General features: G+C 37.8%; 1 protein-coding gene across 1 annotated transcript; it reads left to right on the forward strand.

Annotated features, from left to right (window-relative positions):
* Nucleotides 1-185: 185 nt before the first annotated feature.
* ZRANB2 (zinc finger RANBP2-type containing 2) lies at nt 186-12,287 on the forward strand (the record flags this gene model as incomplete). The annotated part of the gene is made up of 9 exons (XM_035891791.1): nt 186-309; nt 424-532; nt 1,822-1,904; nt 3,908-3,984; nt 4,565-4,702; nt 5,532-5,704; nt 7,922-8,008; nt 9,776-9,940; nt 10,465-12,287. Coding segments are annotated over 9 exons (1,020 nt in total), but the record flags the coding sequence as incomplete, so codon positions are not given.
* Nucleotides 12,288-15,756: the final 3,469 nt, after the last annotated feature.

Genomic DNA, 15,756 nt, shown 5'->3' on the forward strand with positions numbered 1-15,756 from the left:
CCCTGCGGGCCGGGACGGCTTCTCTGCAGGGTTTCACCGCTCCTGGCCCCCATCGTGCAGCGGGTCCGGCGCCAGCCCGCCCCGGGGTCGGGCACGGCCTGAGAAACTTCGTGTTTTAATTTGGAACAAATTCAGTTTGAAATATAAGGGCGATGTAATAGAAAGGAAACAAAGACTTCCTGTAAGTCTCGTGTGTGTGCGTTTCCCAGCGTTCAGTTAACCAGCGTCTTCGTTCTCTTTCTATTTTTACTTTCAGGTGTGGGAATGTTAACTTTGCTAGAAGAACCAGCTGTAACAGATGTGGAAGGGGTGAGTGTCTCAGATGATACATCCTTTTCTCCTCATCTGTTTCTTCCTTTTTAATTAATCATAAAGCAAGATGTTTGAGAACTGTTTGGTTTTTGTTTTGTTTTTTTTTTCCAGAAAAAACGACAGAAGCCAAAATGATGAAAGCTGGAGGGACTGAAATAGGAAAGACACTTGCTGAAAAGAGTCGTGGCCTCTTCAGTGCTAACGACTGGCAGTGTAAAACGTATGCCCTTTTAAAAAACACAGAGCGTTCTGCTAGAGGCACTTAACACGTCTACAATATGATACTTAATTTCTGTCAGTATAAATTTACTTGCGGTGATGAGAGAAGAGTGATCAGAACTCATGGCTATTCCACTAGCAGTCTTTTGCTGTGAGGATAGCATTCAACGTTTGTTTGCTGTTATTTAATTAATGTGACTGGAAAAAGATTTAAAAAGTCAGGAGTAGAAAAGTAAAAGTTCATGGTTTTCTCTGATAAGCCGAGACACTTCTCCGAGCTTGTGAATAGAAGTAACACCTTCATTGCAGTGTGATATTCTATTGTTAACATTCACTAAATATTTAATGAGTAAAGTTTAGCACATAGTTAAATTCTTAGATGTTTCTCTAAGCCGTCTATTGAGAATATTGAGGTCTAAATTAGAAATGGACCACTTCAATAAAATGCTTTGATTTTTGAAAGGTGCTTTCAAATTTTCTGAAACATTTCTAAGGATTTCCACTTTTTGCTGATGGAGTAAGCTGTCTGACCAGTGAAACCTGGATTTATTTTTTTTTTTTTCTGTCAGGACTTAGCTGTGTTCAGCATGATGGGTTTCCATTTGCGCTGTTCTGCAGCATGAGACAGGCAGATTTCCTGGGCAGCACCCCGGGTCCCAGTGTCTGAGGGAATGCACTTGACAGCACGCTTCAGGATTGTCGTGTCTTTCCAAGTTGATAGCTAGACTCTGTCTGATGGATTTCCTCCTCTTTGGGACTGAGCAGTCCTGATGAGAGTGTTACAGATGGATAAAGTATGAGTGGCCTTTTAGGACACTCTAGGATAGAAATGCAGTAACAGAAGCTTATAACTGTAGCTGTGCATTGGTGGATGAGAATGACTGCTCATAAGCGTTACTCCCATGGTAGCTTCTTCGTTAACTCTTCTGACCTGTGAATGCCCCTAGTGGAGAGTAATGAGGAATTTTAACAATTCTTGTGTAGTCTTACGTCTGTTAACTTGTCTGCCTACCTGCCTGTTAATTTTACTTCTTTCCCCTTGATTTGTCCAATATGATCATCTTCCCATCATCCTCGTGCTGGTGAAATACCCAAATTCTCTCTTGCAGTTCGTTGTGTCTTGGTGACTGTTGGCCTTGGAGTTAATTGTGTTGTAGTAATGACTGTGCATCACTGCTAAAACTTGGCAAATACATTTTTATGCTTTTTTTGTGTGTTGCCTCAACACTAAGCTTTTTGATTTGAAATAAAATGTTTCTTACTTCTGTTTTCTTCTTTTTGCCTCTGAAGATGTGGTAACGTGAATTGGGCCAGAAGATCAGAATGTAATATGTGTAATACTCCAAAGTACGCTAAATTGGAGGAAAGGACAGGTAAGATGTATGTGGTTATAAAATACTCAAATGACTGTAAGGAAACTTCTTTCTATAAATCACAATGTAATTTAATTAGAGGGATTGTTGTCACAACAGAACTAGCAAAGTTGAATGATCTTCCATGTGTAAATAAATCTGTAGGTTCTCAGACTTGATTACTTCTAGTAGTGTTTAAAGTATGTGATGGTTTCATTTGGAACGTCAAAGAATATTCAACTTAAACTGCCTCTATATTTGATTTTGATACTAGACACTTGGAAGGAGTAATGCAGTATTTTATTAACTCCAAAAGGTCTAGTGTATATTATACATAGGATTCAGCAGTCACAAGAACAGTTTTGAAGGCTGTGTAGATTAGACTGTTATCTCTTAATGAGGTTTGGTCACAGTGACGTGTGTAAGTTCCTCCTTCATTAACAATGAACCCGGTGGTAACTAGAACAGAGGATATCCTTACAGTGTGGTCATAACTATTAATGCTGTTACCACTCACTGCAAATGGAATCGGGCAGAGAATTTAATGCATAGAGTGTAACACTAGTGCATATAGAAAAAGAAGCATGGAGAAGAGCACAGAGCTTACTATTAAAAAGGAAAAAGAATATTTTTATTATTCTTATTTAATATTGTAGGAATATTAAAGAATAATATTTAACTGTATTTCATATAATATTTCATTGTCGTGATTTAGCTGCAGCTGGCAACTAAGCACCACGCAGCCACTTGCCTATAATAATAAATATTAATGAAAAGGAGAACAACAAGAGAGAAACAAAACACAGGAAAAAAAAAAAGGGTGATGCAGCTTCTCACCACCCACCAACTGATACCCAGCCCCTCCCCAAGCAGCAATTGCTGCCCCATCCCCCAGCCAACTCCCCCCAGCTTATATACTGAGCATGGCATCATATGGTATGCAATACCCCTTTGGTCAGTTGGGGTCGGCTGTCCTGGCTGCCTCCTCCCAGCTTCTTGTGCACCTGGCAGAGCATGGGAAACTGAAAAGTCCTTCACTGGTGTAAGCACTACTTAGCAACAACTAAAACTCTGTGTATTATCAACATCATTCTTATGGTAAATCCAAAACACAGCACTATGCCAGCTACTAGGAAGAAAATTAACTCTGTCCCCACAGAAACCAGGACATTCATCTGATTAAATATTTTTAATATTTAATTAATTTTTCAAGTTCTGGTATCCTTCAGAGTAAATTTGCAGTCATGTGCAGGACATCTAGCATGTTGCACACTTGCAGTAAATTACAAAGTCAGCTGAAATTAAAATGTGCTGTTGAAGTTTTCCACTTGCATTATAAAAAGGAATAGAAAGATTCTTAAGGCAAATCTTGTTAGTTGTACGCTTCAGTACAACTACAGGATGCTTTTATTCCTGTTGTTCCCTGAGGAGGTAGATATAAATATATATAACTTTATGTCACAGAATAATTGCAATATGGGAGCAGACTGGCACGCATAGCAGCCACCAAAGAGGCTGCAACACCTCACTTCACGCCCTCATGTCATGCCCTCACCTCACATTTCATTGCTCACTTTCCTGAGTTGGCTACTGCTGGCTCTCAGAGGTGGGATTTTGGTCTTCGAGGCCTTTATTCTAGCCCCTTGGAGACATTCTTGTGTTAATCCACACCAAGGCAATTGTCAGGCACTGCAGCCCTGCCAGTGCTCCTCTGGGAAGCTGGTTGCTCAGCACAGCTGTAATCCTGAATTTTTTTTTTTTCCATTCTTGTGAATGCTACTGTTCCTGTGTTATTTATGTGTCTTAATCTATTTTCTCAATTAGGTTTCTGAGGAACTATATTTAATAAACATGTGGGAACAATTCATGTTCCTCTTGAGATCATATTACGTTCTTATAGCATGTATTTATAAATCCACTGAAGGCTTCCAGAACCTCTGTGAAAGTTCAGAATAAACTTTGTGCTTAATGTAGCTGAATTTGGTGCAGCTCAAGAGATTGTCTTGTTTTATGCCTTTTTAAAGGATATGGAGGAGGATTTAATGAACGAGAGAATGTTGAATATATAGAACGCGAAGAATCAGACGGGGAGTATGATGAGGTAAGATTAGGTTCATGTATTACTCTGGAGAGATGCACATTGTGTGATTTGTGGTTAGGATGCATACATTCATATTTGCTTTCCTTGTGGGGAAAAGCACTAGACAGGAATACATTGTGATGCATCTCTTTGTCAGATACTCAAGTGTGAAAGTTTTGAACTGAAAGTGAATGCATCTGTTTTGTCTTTTTGGGGTTAAAAACTAAGAATGAGTTCAAATTAAACTGGTACAAGCTGAGTTCGTTAAACTCTTTAGGGAACTGGCTTCAGGCTCACTCATGTTGTTTTCAGCCAGACGTTCAACATTGTTTTATAAGATATCCCATAGACATAAAAATGAAATACTCTTTTCGTAAATTCAGATTTCCATTAATCTTGTCTGTGGGTACTAACTGTATCTAAGACAAGCATCTCTTCAGAAAGTTTCTTGTTGCAAATTGATGTTTCATACTTCTTCACTTTGGGCAATACCTTATTGGAAATGGATGTGTATTTATTTTCTCATAGAGGCTTTATCAAAAAATACAGTTGGAAATTACTTTTGATTAAATTGTATTCTAATGGAAATAAAATTTCTTAGTTTGGACGCAAAAAGAAAAAGTATAGAGGGAAGCCGGTTGGTCCTGCATCTATCCTGAAGGAAGTAGAAGATAAGGAATCTGAAGGGGAAGATGAGGAGGATGAGGATGAAGATCTCTCCAAATATAAATTGGATGAGGTAGTGTGTTTCGGGTTTTTTTTCCTAGCAATTTTTTTTTCAGTTATTACTACAGTGCTGTTCAGTAGGTGAGGTTTGGTCTGTATTTTTAGCTGCCTTTACAGTAATGTAGAGGGGTAGCTAATCAGAATAAAGTTCTGTTTTGTTCTAAATACCTGCATTCAAAGATGTATTTTTTTTTTTTTTTACCCATAAAAAATTAAAAGCTTCTCTGAGATCAGAATTAAAAACTTTGAGATCTTTATTTAGAACCTTTATGTATGGCTACCATAGGGAATGTTCTTGAATTTTATTCTTAGCTTTTTTAAACCATGTCAGATTTATTTTTTATAAAATGGAATAAAATATTCAGAGATTATTTTTTTTTAATATCTTTCCTGAAATACATGATCATCACATATCGGATTGTCCACATCTTCAGACAACAGTCCTGCAGAGACATGCATATATGCTTATTTTTAACACAGCAGTCCCCAAATTCTGCATATGAAACACATCTCTGCAGAATTAGTGATTTTGAGTCTGAAAATTCTTCCAGGCACTCATTTAAAGTAACAGGTAAAAATGAATGCCTGTATTTTCATTAACTTCATTAAATAACAGAAAATGGGACTTCCGATGGGTTTTTTTCAGTTTTTTAATAGTTTACTTTGAAACACAAATTTTCAGTCATTCTTTACTCTTAAAATTTTTGGATCTCATTAAATGCGCTAAGTATTTTCAGAGGCTGGAAAAAAGCACAAAATAAACTATAGAATAAGTAAAAAATCAGTAACTGAAGAAAACAAAATATTTCTTAAGTATTTTTTGTATATCTGCATTTTTTCAGGATGAGGATGAAGATGATGCTGACCTCTCAAAATATAATCTTGATGCCAGTGAAGAAGAGGACACTAATAAGAAAAAGAAATCCAATAGGCGCAGTCGTTCTAAGTCTCGATCTTCCCACTCACGATCTTCATCGCGCTCATCCTCTCATTCAAGCTCAAGGTCTAGGTCCAGGTAAACGGGTACAGGTCAAGGGTAACGCCAGGCAAAATGTCAGTATCTAACTTCTTTATTTACTTTTTTTCTTGATTACCTTACAGTTTTAGTTTAATAATGTTAACAATTTTATGTACAGAATTTACACCCGTAGATAATAATCTGTTCTGACCTTCTGTGGATCCTCAGTAGGGAGGCTTCATATATCTTGTTGTTTGTTTTAGTAAATTTAAGTTGATATTTCAATTTAATCCTTCCAATATATTTACAAATAGAACTTATTTTCAATTTTATTTTTAGGCTTGTTGGCCATATGTGATTCAATGGGTGAATTTTTTTAGCAGTGTTGAGTTGTTGAACAGAGAAGCAGAAGGGCGGTATTGTTAAAGTGGGAGGAGGTGGCAGAAGAGGGCAGTGATGATGCAGTCCAGACAGATTCTGTGAAAGGACAGAATGGAAAATATCCTAGAAATAAGAAACTTGAACTTAGTTTGATGGCAAGTGACAAAGCTTTAAGTAAAATGGCAACGTTGTCAGAATAACACTAAAGATTTATATTGATCACGTGGCTACAAAAAAAAACTCTACTGGGTAGATTTAAGATCTCACATTATTATTTACATTCAGTAATATATGTACAATTCAATAAATGTTTTGTTATTGTGTGATGTAAATCATGTTGTAGCTTTTTAGCTGCCTTACAACTAGCACAAGGATGATACTGATAGGTTTGAGACCTAAAATCGGTACTAGCTCATAGGGTTATACATAAAGTTCACATACCTAAAGTTCAAGTTTCTTCTAATCTTCCTAGCTTTCTAAGTGCACCTCTCTGCTCTCACTGCTGTGATCACCGCCCAAATTCCTCAGACCCTCATACTAACCAGATGTCAGCCAATGTCTCTGTTTTGTATTTCGCCCCTTGCTGTCATGCTTTTTTTCATGCTGCCTCTTCTATGAAAAGTTACATTCTTCACAATACCTATTGTCAGCCTCCCCACTCCTTCAAATACCGTCTTGAGACATGTATTTGCTGCATGGTTCCAAGGAGGAGCACTTAAGTGAATAATAGTGACTAAGATAACTAGCTGTCAGCAATTTCTGTAAATGAAGCGAGGTGTGGAACCTGATCTTCGAGGAGGTGGCTGTGTTGTCCTGTGTGAAGATAGTATGGAGCCAGTATGGGCTGCATTTGAGTGCAATTCTTAGGTTTAGGGGTGGGAAGGTCAAAGAAGACAGAATAACTTCATCTGGCCATAACTTTGTTCGTTAATTCACAAATGTTAGCAGTGAAGTAAAAAGTAGCTTGCCATAACTGCAATTTGCTAGGGATCTTTCAACATTCTGTTGAACTTTTTGCTTTTAGCTACAGATATTTAATTGGCAATTGGAAATATCAGTTGCCATTTGTGAATATTTCTTTGTGTTTTTTAAAAAGGTTTAAATATATTTTCTAGTTAGCATGTGTTCATACTGCTTTTGTTTTGCACAGTAAAATGAGAAAGACATGGTAACGATATAAACTGTGAGATTGACAGCATGTATAATATATTTTTCCTGAAAAGATTATTAGGATTTGATTGCAATGCCTTCTTTTTACAATGGTTACTGCAAGTCTGCTACTGTTTTTACGTGTCTTGTAGTTTGTGCTTTAAAGGAAATCCATCACCATGAAAAAATTTGAAAATAATTTTGACTAGTTATAAGTAGTGTTAGAAATGTCCATATTTTAGCCAAGAATTAACTACTACTTAATTTTTAATGCAGGGGGAAGTCTTTACAGAAACTTGAAACTGCTTACAGAATGCTTGTGAGAACTGACTTGGGGAAAATTTGAGTTAGCTAGTCCTAATACTCTTAGCTAAGAAGCTGATGGTTTTCAAGTTAAGGCACAAATTAAAAGTCAAGGCATTGATTCCATGAAATAGTCAATAGATAGGCAGTTGTTTCATTTTGCCAAATAACTGCAAGCCTGTTTATTTTTTGTGCTTTTTTTTTTAGGAAACATAATAAAAAGCTGACCTTATAAATTTTTTTAATGCACCATCTTACTATGTTAAAGTTTCTGTTTTAAAACTTACTATGGTGATACTGGGGGAGTAGGAGGAAATTGTCACTTCTTTAGTAACTTTAGGCCAAATTGTATTGATGCATTGTTGTCTCTACTGCTAACAGCAGCAGTTACTCTGCTAAATACAGGTCAGACACTGGAGAAAAATCTTCATGTTGTTTCAGGTCCCACTCAAGAAGTTCTTCCAGTTCCAGATCAAGATCTCGTTCCAGTTCCAGAGAACACTCTAGATCTCGTGGGTCGAAATCAAGGTGAATGAGGTAGCACTCTCTCCTTGCAGAGAGAAAAAAGGGCAGAAGAACCAACCGCTTGTTGATTTCATCGTAAAATTATGCCGGTCAAAAAACATTAACTCATTTTTGTCTTGGATGTCAGAATTCCTGGGGTCTCTGCACGAGGTTGTTACCACTACAGATGTATTTCTTGAGAATGCGAGGTTTTGGTTGAAGAGTTTAAGTCTGATCTAAGCTAGACAAGTGGACGCCACAGATCTTCACTTTGAAGGAAGAAGAATTTGAATGCATGTTTACTTGCTTCAGTAATTTTTGCCTTGGCTACTTGATGTGGAAGAACATTAGAAGATACGCTATACTTCTGGTTTTGTCTTTAGTGATAGCTTACTTAATGTATCTAACTTCCACTAGATAGTGCTGCCATTATTTTTATACATGTGGGGAGAATGTATTAAAAATGTTGATAGTAAATCACATGAGAAGCTGACAGGAGTTTGAGCTAGATGATGTTTTCTGTATAGCAGTTACTGAATTGTGCAGGGAAGAATAACAAAAGCATGTAAGTTCCTTGGGATATCCTTGCACAGGCGTCCTGTTGGCAGGACTTCCCTTTTGCGTTGGAATAAAGAACTGTCCTATCTCCATGCGTGCAGAGAATCTTAAAACGGTAAATAAGGAAGTTTGAGTTGGGAAGACCAATCACAAATGGTACCACCGCCCTTTGGTGGCAGAAACATGCTGTGGATTATCACGTGAGGGCCAGCACGAGATGGAATCCATGCTTTTAGGAAGAACAAAAGGGTGCCTGTTCCCCCACTAGATGCTGAAGTGACTCGTCAGCTGAGCTGGGTTATTTGCTTGTGCCACACAGCATCCACTGAGTGTCCTCAGTGTATTAGCTTGTGTGAAATAGGACTGCTTTGCGATTTACAGTGAGAACCCTGACTGTTTTACCAACAACATACACTGTGTTGGTGGTTTGGGTTTTTAATGTTTTATGTAGCTTACTGAAAAAAAAAATTCCTGTTAGGTGTTTTTGTAGAACTTTGGAATGATAGTTTACAACTTTGTAGCCTTACTACTTTTTCTAGGAGTGGGTTTTTGATTGGGTTTTTTTAGATAACCAAAGTGATTTTTGAGTGCTTGTAAGTGAAGCTGGTTTGTTTGATTTTTTTGGTTTTCTTTCGGTTTTTTTTTAAATGCAAAAATGACTATTCTAAGAGGTTTTTTAAATATTTTGGTTATGGAAGGTCTTACTCTCTACCTACACCTATTTTGAGATTTGTAAATATGCCTTCTGAGGCTTTTTACTATTCTAGCAAGATGACCATTACTTTACAAATTTCCAGTATGAAGTATCCATTAATATGAAGTGAAACATCGTTAAATCAGCATTATATTTGTGATTTTCAAACTATTTTGCTTTGAGAATTTAACTATTGAGGAAGGTCCTTATATAGGCTACTTCCTGTCCCGGTCTCCCATCACTTCTTTGTGAAAATGCATCATTCTGGTGAATGCTGGAAGGAGGTTTCCAAGCCACCTGTGGTCTGTATATCAAGAAACCCTGTTTAGCAGAATTCATTAAACAAACTACCACAGTGGTAGAAGTCTTTATTGGCAGATAACTAAGGAGTAAGTATTAAAGTATCTACAAATTTATTTGATAAAATACTGATGTAAATAGAGTAGTGAGTGTTAATGAAAACTGTCTTTTTTTGTTCTTTCTTTGTTCTTTCTATATTATACCAGAATTAAATGTGATTTATTTCTTAATCAATAAAGATCCAGCTCCAGGTCCTACAGGGGGTCTTCCACCCCAAGAAAAAGATCTTACTCAAGCTCTCGTTCTTCATCTTCCCCCGAGAGAAGCAAGAAGCGAAGTCGTTCTAGATCTTCTTCATCTGGTGATCGCAAAAAAAGACGATCGAGATCACGGTCACCCGAAAGGTTTGGGTTTATGTAGAATAAGAATGGGTGTATTTTAATGTGTGATTTTTTTTTTTTTTTCCTGAAGGATTGAGATTCACTGGGAAAGAATTGAATCTGATCAGTTACTCTGATATTAAAAGTAGTTTTCTCACTTCCCCTACTCTTACTTATTAAAACTTCTGTAATTGCCTTCCCCCCCGCCCCCAATGAACCTTCCTCGTGCTAGGAGCATGTTCCATAGAAAGACCTGGGTCACCATTTTTTCAGTGTGTGAAAGTGTTAACATGTACATTATTGATTTATTTTCATAAATAAATACTGCATTTAGAAATTGTATTCTACTTTCAGTATAAAATTTACATTTTTAGTATTAAATTCCCATTCATGAGCTTAAAGTGGTTCAAAGTTATTTCTATATTCTTATAAGGCCCTATCAGATATACTTGGCTTCCAGCTATTATAGGATACAGACTTCTCAAAGTGGATGCTAAAATTAATTTCAACTTATTTCTTTGCATGCTTTCTCCATTTATATCTTACAGACGCCGCAGATCATCATCTGGATCTTCCCATTCTGGTTCCCGTACAAGTTCTAAAAAGAAATAATGTATTAAAGCTCACATTTAAACAAAAAAAAAATTCCAGTCAGTGCATGAGACATTTTTAAGAAGTTGGTGTCTTACTTGGTCAGAAGTGCTAAATCTGCTAATAGAGGTGCATGTCTGTCCTTGCTTTCTGGAAAACTGCAGCTTTGTTCATTCATGAAACAAAAAGTGAGGTAGCATTTTAAGCCATAAACTCCCCAGAGGAGGTGTGAAGTTTTATTATTTGAGTAAGGGGATTTTTTTATTATTTTAAAGACTCAGTTCCTTGATTCCTGGCTCGCTCAATATGTATGAGCAGGCACAGGTTGGATATGTTCTAACACAACTCTGCTCTTCACATGACAACTACAAAGTATCTGAGGAATATAGAAGAACCCATGAGCTTTCTGCATCCAAGTCCTGAGCTTGTTTAACGTAGCTTGTATGGGACCACGGAAGATTAGCGTAGCTGTAGGGCTGGTGTTACCCATTGGATGACAGTAGTGAGTACTTACATCTAAGTATTTTTTTTATTTTTCTGCGCTGAAGTGTAGATGGATGCCCCTCTTTAGCTTAGCTCAGTGCAATATAGCTATTAAATACCCAGTCCATAATATGATGCTGTAGAGAGTGAATTAGGCTTCATTCCTTCAAAGCGAGGATGTTTGAGACGTCGGGCGCTATCCTCTCCGTTGCTTGAGTCTCATAGCTGCCGGTGCCCGTCACTAGAAATTATTTGCTGCTGTCAGCAAAGTGCCCTTTTTGCAGTGGGTACTCGCTATGGTATTTTCACGTGCATGGACCCTGGACTCTGCAATCCTTTCTTAGAGAAGGATTATTTAGGAACTACTCTTGAGATGGAGGAATATGCAACTAGCTTCTTGGAATCAAGTGAAGCTTCTGCAGGCCGCCTGTAAAATTCATTTGGGGCTGACTAAAATTTTCAAGGTATCTGAATTTTATTTATATTTAAAAATGAGAATAAATAAACTGTGTAGAAAGTTCTGACATCTTAAATGTGTTCTTCATCAATCATTCTTTTTCCCTTAAACATAATTTATGGCTTAAAATGCTTTATTGAACCTATTTCACTAGCAATATCACATTAAAACTTGGTCTCTCTTGAGCTCCGTTTGGTTAAGAAATGTTTAAGTATCTTCAGTGCCACCACAAGGTAAGTATGTTAAGGAAAATTATTCTTTTTAAGCAAGCAAACAGCAATATATCTTCATTTATTTCAGTAGTAAAACTTCCAAACCCGTATTTGACCACTGCTTATTTTAAATGAAACTGCACAAAAACAAACGGAGCAAAATTTAAAAACTACATTCTGCTTTCTTTTCTTTTTTTTTTTTTTAAGACACTTCTTTTGGACTAGTATATAAGCAAAATGTTTTTGGTGTAGAAATACTTTGATAATCTTTTTGCAGAAAAAAATGCTCTGCAGTTTCTTCTTTATGCTTTCTTTTATATCTAATTTCAGTGCTAAATGTGTGTAGATTGCACAAGAGCAGGTTAGTCTTGTAACTGTGCCTCTGACGACTTCAAAGTCCAACTACTAAATTGTAAAAATCAGATCAAATAGATGCTATGTTGTTAGCCTTTGGTTTTTTTCTTGTTCTTTGTATTAAAACTGTTGCTGTACTTAACAGATGAAAGTTTTTAAATTTAGCAAATGATAGGCTACAGACAAAGGAGAATTATGGTTTCATTTGGCTTAGATAAAATGTAAGGCAAAATGATTCTGTAGACAAGTGTAAATAAAACCTGTGAGTCAACTGTGCAGTGGGTGCTTTCTCTTGGAAACATGAGCAAATCTTTCTCTATAACCTATACAAGCAGATTATTTTGTTGTTCTCTGTTACTGCAGTGCAATAAGGGCAGCACGTGCGCTTACCTGGCCATATGCATCATAAATTTTCAGATTGTTTCAGGTTTTTTTAAGTACTGAAAATATGTTTGGATTTAAACAGCAGCACATTTAAAATGAGCTTTTACAAAACTTCAAGGTATTTTCTTCTGTATGTGTTCCATACCTTCTTTTCAGAAAGTTTTTAGAGGAAGCAGTATGTTTAAATTAATTTGGTTTCTACATTTTAAAATGCAAAGGCACAGCGACTATGATAGTTTTTGCATGCCTGTTATCAATGACACAAAATACCTCTTTTTAGTTACTGGATCAGCAAATAAATTAGAACCAAGCTACTAGAACTAAATATGGTCTGCCTCTGATAAGACACAAAGCTAGACTAAGCTCTGGCAGTAAAAAGGTGGGGGTTTACTGTAGTAGGGTGTTTGCATGGGTTTGGGGTGGGGTAGAATTCTCTCCAGTGGCCTAGCAGTGAATTTTTCTATTTCACTAGAAAATACCTCCCTTACCCTCAGTTTAGCTGCTGGGGTCAGATAAATTGCTGCCTATAGAAATAAAAACAGGTATTTCTGTGCAGCTTTATCAAAGATCAGTGAAATTTGGCCAGGAGGGAAGTGTTGATTAGGTTAAGTTTAGGGCTAACATGCATTTCTAAGGAAGATTAAATACATAGTAGTAATAGTAATGGTGGTTTTGTGTAAGCATGCTTCTGTGGTGATTGGAAACTAGAAAGTGAGTCTGAATAAAAGCAGACCAGACTGCAATTTTATATGAATTTGGCAACAGTAAAATTGACTGCTGAAAATGTTGGGTTTTTTCTTCAGATAGATAGTCAATTAATAATAAAAAGCATTAAAATGTACATCTTTAAAACAAGATTGCTTCATTAACAGTTGCCCTGTTGGGTCTGTCTTCTCACTAAGCCCCCAAACTTAAATTTAGTTACAATGAACTACTGCAAGTTAGTTATGCCTAGTGACCTGCAGCATTTTCAGCCTTTTCAGTGCACGAGGCATTAGCTCATTTGCCATCCCTTATTCTGTTGGGGGGGGCTGGGGGGTAGCATGTTGCAGCATGGCTTGGTATTGATGATTAGCAGGGCAGCATTTTAAATGATAGCATTTTAAGCGCAATGGCACTATCATCACTCCACCTTTAGGGAGTAATGAGTGTAAATAACATTTCAAGACTAGTGAAAAACGCTGACGTTGTTGAAGACTCTTACCTGAAACCTAATTTCAGTGTAGCACTGCTAGACAAATGCGGAAGCACAAATACCAGGTAGGGCAGGATAACTTTAAATAGTAATAGTGTATTGTGCCTTTCAGCCAGGTGTCAGAAAAGGCTTCTGAAAAATAAGTTTTGAAAAGCGAGAGGTGACCAATAGAATTGGGCTTTCCTGGGATGGTTCAGGGTGTGAACAGAGGGGTTCAGAGCAGTTTAGTTCTCCTTAACCACCTCACTTGACCTGGTAACAGTGACAAATTAATGTCGTCTTCTGTTAGGAAAGACTTAATGCTCAAGTCCTTTTCAAGTCAGTTGCTAAGATCCTAGAGTGAGTATTCTTATGCAGTATGAAAAGATACTTTAGACAGGAAAAATAGGTTTAAGGGGCAGGCTAGTCCCCCATCCCCTCCGGTCCCAAAAACGCACCCATCACTCTTCTCAGTTAATGGCAACGCCTGAGGATCTGCCTGTCTGTGCGGTTCATTCCTGTCTGAGGAATTCCTCTGCCTTCAGCACTACCTCTGCTTAAGTCTATGTTACAGCTTTCACGTGCTTTTGGGATGGAAACTCTGCAGCCAATGTTTTTAATCAAGTCCATAATTTGTTTTTGGAGCATTAATCAAAATGTACCACTGGTCATAGAACTTTCTGTCTGGAATTCCTTTAACAGAAAGGATTTAAAAAAAAAAAAATCAGAAATAACAGCTAATAGGGTGTTTGTTTCAGGTTGGGTTTTTTGTGGGTTTGGGGGGGGGTTAGGTATGAAAGTATAGATATTTGTGCAAACTTTCAAAATTTGGACAAGGGAGCAACAAGAGGGAGTAATGCTCCTGTAACACTTCAAATACAACAGCGTTGAGCAAAGTCCTGCACAATTTACTAATTTTACCTGTCCTCCCATTGGCAAAAGGAGTACTATTTTTATTGGAAGAAGGTTGCTTACACATCATGCGTTTTTAAAAAAAAAAAAGCAGCCTGTAGAGTGCTTCATACTTAGTTTGGAAAATGAAACTAATGAATTGATGCTTTCTCAGAGGCTGGTTATGGACCCCATCCAGAAATAACAGGCAACTAAGCCAGCAGGGAACATTCCCACCGTAAAACTGCAGGGTGCAAATATCAAGCACAGTACCAAATGATGGCACAAAAACTTCCCTAATGGCAGAGGGGGGGATGCAGCAGACGTGTGCTGAACTCACTGTAGCTCCAAATCAAGGAATCGATGTCAGAATTAAAGAGGGGGGGAAAGGGGGAAAGGATATTTTCCCCTCACGCTTTTCCAGCCTTTCTACTTGCAGCTGTGTTCATCTGAGTTCAGTGTGAATATTGTTCCCAGCACTGGATTTATTTTGCGGATGGCATCTTGCTGTATATCTGCAAGATTAAAAACTCTGGATTCCTGCATTCAAGGACAGATCTCTGCACATGTTATAGAAAGCAGAGAATTAACGAAGAAACCACGGCTCAATAATTTATAAAGCAAACCCTAACTTCTAACATGGTTCTTCTTTATGAGAAATGTGGCTCTTCCCATGTCATGATTTAGCTGTGCACACTTGGTGGTACAAAGTAAAACCTGAGCAGGGCAGTATTTTAAGCTGGACTTTGTTAATGGCCCTTTTCGCAGGAAAAAATGAGTTAAATCCCTAGCGGCAGCTGACTCTACAGAGCAAGATTAGAAATTCCTGCTCATAAGCAAAGAAATTACGATAACATGAAACAAGGATTTGTACTGATAATTAGTGTTGGCTCTCTGACTAGTTGTTACCTATGCTGGGAGCAAAGCTGGGTCCCGCCAAACTCCCGAGACCATGAGAAGGCAGAAATGGCACAAACCTACAGGTGCCTCTATGCAGCGGGTGTTCAGGCTGGCCAGGCACCCTGCTACCTGATAGTTGGGGGTGTTCATTTGTTTATTCGTGGTTAATCAAACCAGTTAAGGGCCGGAGAACAGAGAAACGACTTGATTGAGCCTGAACTGTGCTAAAACAGAGTCTCCGGAGTTAAACAGAACAGGAAAAGAAGGGTGAAAAAGACGACATCGCCCTCATTTGCCACCTCAGCACACCAGGGACGTCCCAGAGCTGCACAGAGGGTGACATTCAGGGGGTTGGGGAGAGGCAGCAACCGGTCAGCGGGAGCGGCTGCCCCCG

This window comes from Egretta garzetta, unplaced genomic scaffold, assembly GCF_000687185.1.
Source record: "Egretta garzetta isolate BGI_Z169 unplaced genomic scaffold, ASM68718v1 scaffold163, whole genome shotgun sequence".
Taxonomy (NCBI): Eukaryota; Metazoa; Chordata; class Aves; order Pelecaniformes; family Ardeidae; genus Egretta; species Egretta garzetta.